Source organism: Apaloderma vittatum, unplaced genomic scaffold (assembly GCF_000703405.1).
Source record: "Apaloderma vittatum isolate BGI_N311 unplaced genomic scaffold, ASM70340v1 scaffold15159, whole genome shotgun sequence".
Lineage (NCBI taxonomy): Eukaryota > Metazoa > Chordata > Aves > Trogoniformes > Trogonidae > Apaloderma > Apaloderma vittatum.
The window spans coordinates 29,489-32,829 of NW_009733719.1; the positions used below are offsets into that span (position 1 = coordinate 29,489).

Here is a 3,341-nt window from a genome sequence, read left to right on the forward strand (position 1 = left end):
CTGAAAAAGATGTCAGCATCAATATTCCCCACAAATTTCACCTCTGCAGTAAGTTTGAGAGTACCTTTAACTCCCACAAGGAACCTCACTAGCCTTCAGTTTGGTCAGCTCTGGTCTAAACGTTGTATTACGCATGGCTTGTATAATGACGTAGCTTCTTCTGAAGTACGTGACTCCGTTTATTTATTTTCAATAATAATAATGCCTGTGTGAAGTAGCTACAGAAGAGGTTAAAATTTAATTAACAAGCTAAATTAATTTGGCTTAATTCACTAATTTCTAAATCTATAGTGCTGTGTTAGTATGCAAAAGTAGACGTAACATAAAATACTCAAGTGTTAATCTTAAGTATGTATATTAACTGATGAATTAGATTTTGTCTCGTAAGTTATTCTCTCTTTTCTTAAGCTGTACAAGCTGTAACAGTGACAAGGAATAATGTCTTCTCTCTTTCAGTTAGGGAAATAAATCCATGAAATTATACGGGCTTGAAGTCCTGAAAGAGACGTAAGAACTTGACCAAATCACAATCAATTGCCTGAGAATGAAAATTAGTAATATTTTTACATATTTCTATATTGAGCTCATATGCCAGAATTGACATATTCCATCTACACATCAGTTGGGTGGTATATCATCCAACTGAAGGACATACATGAAATTTATGGTGGAGGAAGGAACTGAATCTAGGATTTTTGACCCACCTTCTCGTGCTCTTTCTTACTGAGAGCCATACATCACAGAAGACAGTATTTTTCTGAAGATATTAAGAAATTTGTTACTAGGAACCAGTATTTGCATCACAGAGAGTGAAATATCTGCTCCTGCAACTAAATATTTTCATCTGAACTAGAAGATAACAGGAACCTGCAAGTTCAGGAGGCACTCATGACAGAAGACAATGACTGTCGAGGAGGCTGAAGTGCTCTGATTTCAGAGTAATTCAATGGCAATTGAATAAAATTTACCTTCCTTTTCCTTGAGGGTATTTAAATAGGAGAGAAGATTTTCATTAGCTTGCACGCAGTACATCTCCCGGGTTTGAATGCCACCTCCGCACAGTGCTGTCTGATTTCCTCGCCTCTTGTCCTGCTGGCTAAGGAGGGGATCGACACGGCATTCTGTCCACTCCGTGGTCCGCCAACCGTACCTGGAATGAATTCATTTAATTGGGTTTTTAGAAATCATGAAGCCATTTAACACATCATTAAGTCATACAAGTTGAACGATCTTAATGGGTTTATTCGTTTTCTAAATGGCCTGAGCCCCACAATTTCTTGTGCAGAAAGATGTGTTAAATCTGATATTTTATGTGGGAGAAACCTTTCCTCTACTATACCACTTCTGAATTCTTTACTTTTTGGGAAAATTTTTTCTGCTAAATTCCTGAAACATACTGCATATATAAATATTTTATTGGAGAGAAGGAAAACTTGATATAGAGAGACATATAGTCTATGTTCAGATAAGTTGACTTTCAAGACTATGACTCCTGGCATTTGTTTAGAGCTAGACAATTTAAATGAACCAAAGCCAAAATATCAAAGAAATGTACATGCTGAGAAACTTAAGTGCCAGAAAAGGAGAGTGAAAAAAAAATCACAACAACCCAACCCCCCAAAACCTAAAAGCCTGTTGTTCATCTTTGATAAGAGAGACAGAAGTTTCTCCTGAATATCAAGGTAGAAGGATAATTGTATTTTTTTTTGTTATTACTTCAGAAAAACCTCTCAGTAAGTTCCTTTCTCACCGTCAAGAGGAAGACGGCTCTGCAGTACTGAAGCACCCCTGCTGGGTACTGATGAACGATGAGAAGCTGTGAGCTTTCTAATCAGTGAATGCACAGGGAAGGACTCACAGTCAAAATCCCAATCAGGATTATGATCTGCAAGAAATGCCACAGAACTCTCTACCCAACAAGTACTTTAAGGCTAAATCAAGAGAAATGCTTCCTAATGTGGCTGGAGATAGGGATTTCAACTCTTAAAGGGAAAATATGTAGCACAGTCAAAGGTACTTAACATCAAATGACATTTCCCCAGACCCTCTTCTCAGGCTGATAAAGCACAGTTGTGACTTTAATATTAATCTCAATTAGCTGATAAGGATTACAGCAACCTCTTGAATCATAAAATGCTCGCTGTCATTTCTCCTAAATTTTAAACAGGATTAATTTATTTACTGTCACTGTTAGCCTTTCTCACTTTCCATTTGGGGCCCAGTTTTGCTTTTGCTGTGCTGAATAAAAGTCTCACTAAAAAAGTCTGTTTTCTAAACAGCTGTTTACCACCTCTTGCCTATGTTCAGCATTTGGTCTGCAAACAGTACTTCAGAAAAAAACGCCGGTTAGCTCAGTCAGTTGAGCGTGGCGCTAACCACGCCAAGGTCATGGGTTCGATTCCCGTTCGGTCCCCATGTGTTGCCTGATCTAGTCGAGAGGTGGCGTCCCTGGCGACAGGGAGGTTGGACGAAATGATCTCTAAGGTCCCTTCCAGCCTAGGCCATTCTATGATTCTGGTAGAAATGTTATGACGGGAACAGATCATTGACAAACTAATACAATTCATTGTAGCCTTGACTGAGCCTGCATACACACAAATGTTCTCTTTTAAAAGTTAACACTCATGAAATAGAATCACGGAATATGAGGAGTTGGAAGGGACCCCTGGAGATCATTCAGTCCATATAAATATATATTTGTGGACTTTTTTCCTGTATTTAGAAGAGGAAGTGATTTCACTGCAACAGCAGCTCTTTGCAGACTTTAGGCTTCTAAGTAGAAACCTGAATAACTGAAGGATAAAAATAAAACAAAATCAAATCGATTATTTCTTTAAGAATGATTTGGTTGATATTCCTTCACCAGCCTCCTGTACGCTTACTCGAAATTCTTCATTTTAGTGTAGAGAAAAAAACCAACTTACGTAATGCACGGTGCCACACCATCTCCTTGAGAAACACACTGCTCTGTTTCTTCTAACTGCGGGCATTCGCTCTCGCTGCCGACAGGGAGCTGTTTTATGGTCCGTGATCTCGTACGATTGCCTTTCGGCGTTGTCATGTCAAAGCAGGTTTTGGAGCAGGGGGTCCATTCCGACCACTCCGACACCTGGCACTCCTTCGTGATCACACAGGACTGGAACGTAATGGGCAGCTTCTCTTGTTTGCAGAAGCTGTGACAAAAGAGCATTATAGTTTTCAACAGACATGTTCAGTCATGAAATCCTACAGGAAAGCAACATGCAAAGTCAGTAAGTAGTTGTAAGGCTGTTAACTTGCAGTCCACATGGATCTGATACCCAAATGTCAGGCAAAAGGGCTTTTGGTTAAAGTTACTCAAA

At 39.2% G+C, this 3,341-nt stretch overlaps 1 protein-coding gene across 1 annotated transcript in view; it reads right to left on the bottom strand.

Moving 5' to 3' along the window:
• The window catches only part of LOC104278909 (thrombospondin type-1 domain-containing protein 7A-like), a gene marked incomplete at its 3' end in the record, with an annotated part of 31,598 nt that extends 28,404 nt beyond the window's left edge, over window positions 1-3,194 (bottom strand). Inside the window, exons 1-2 of the mRNA XM_009876027.1 lie at window positions 2,925-3,194; window positions 969-1,150 (exon numbers count right to left, since the gene is read on the bottom strand). Of these exons, the coding sequence (XP_009874329.1) occupies window positions 969-1,150; window positions 2,925-3,190 (448 nt within the window). The remainder of the gene's footprint in view (window positions 1-968; window positions 1,151-2,924) is intronic.
• Window positions 3,195-3,341: the final 147 nt, after the last annotated feature.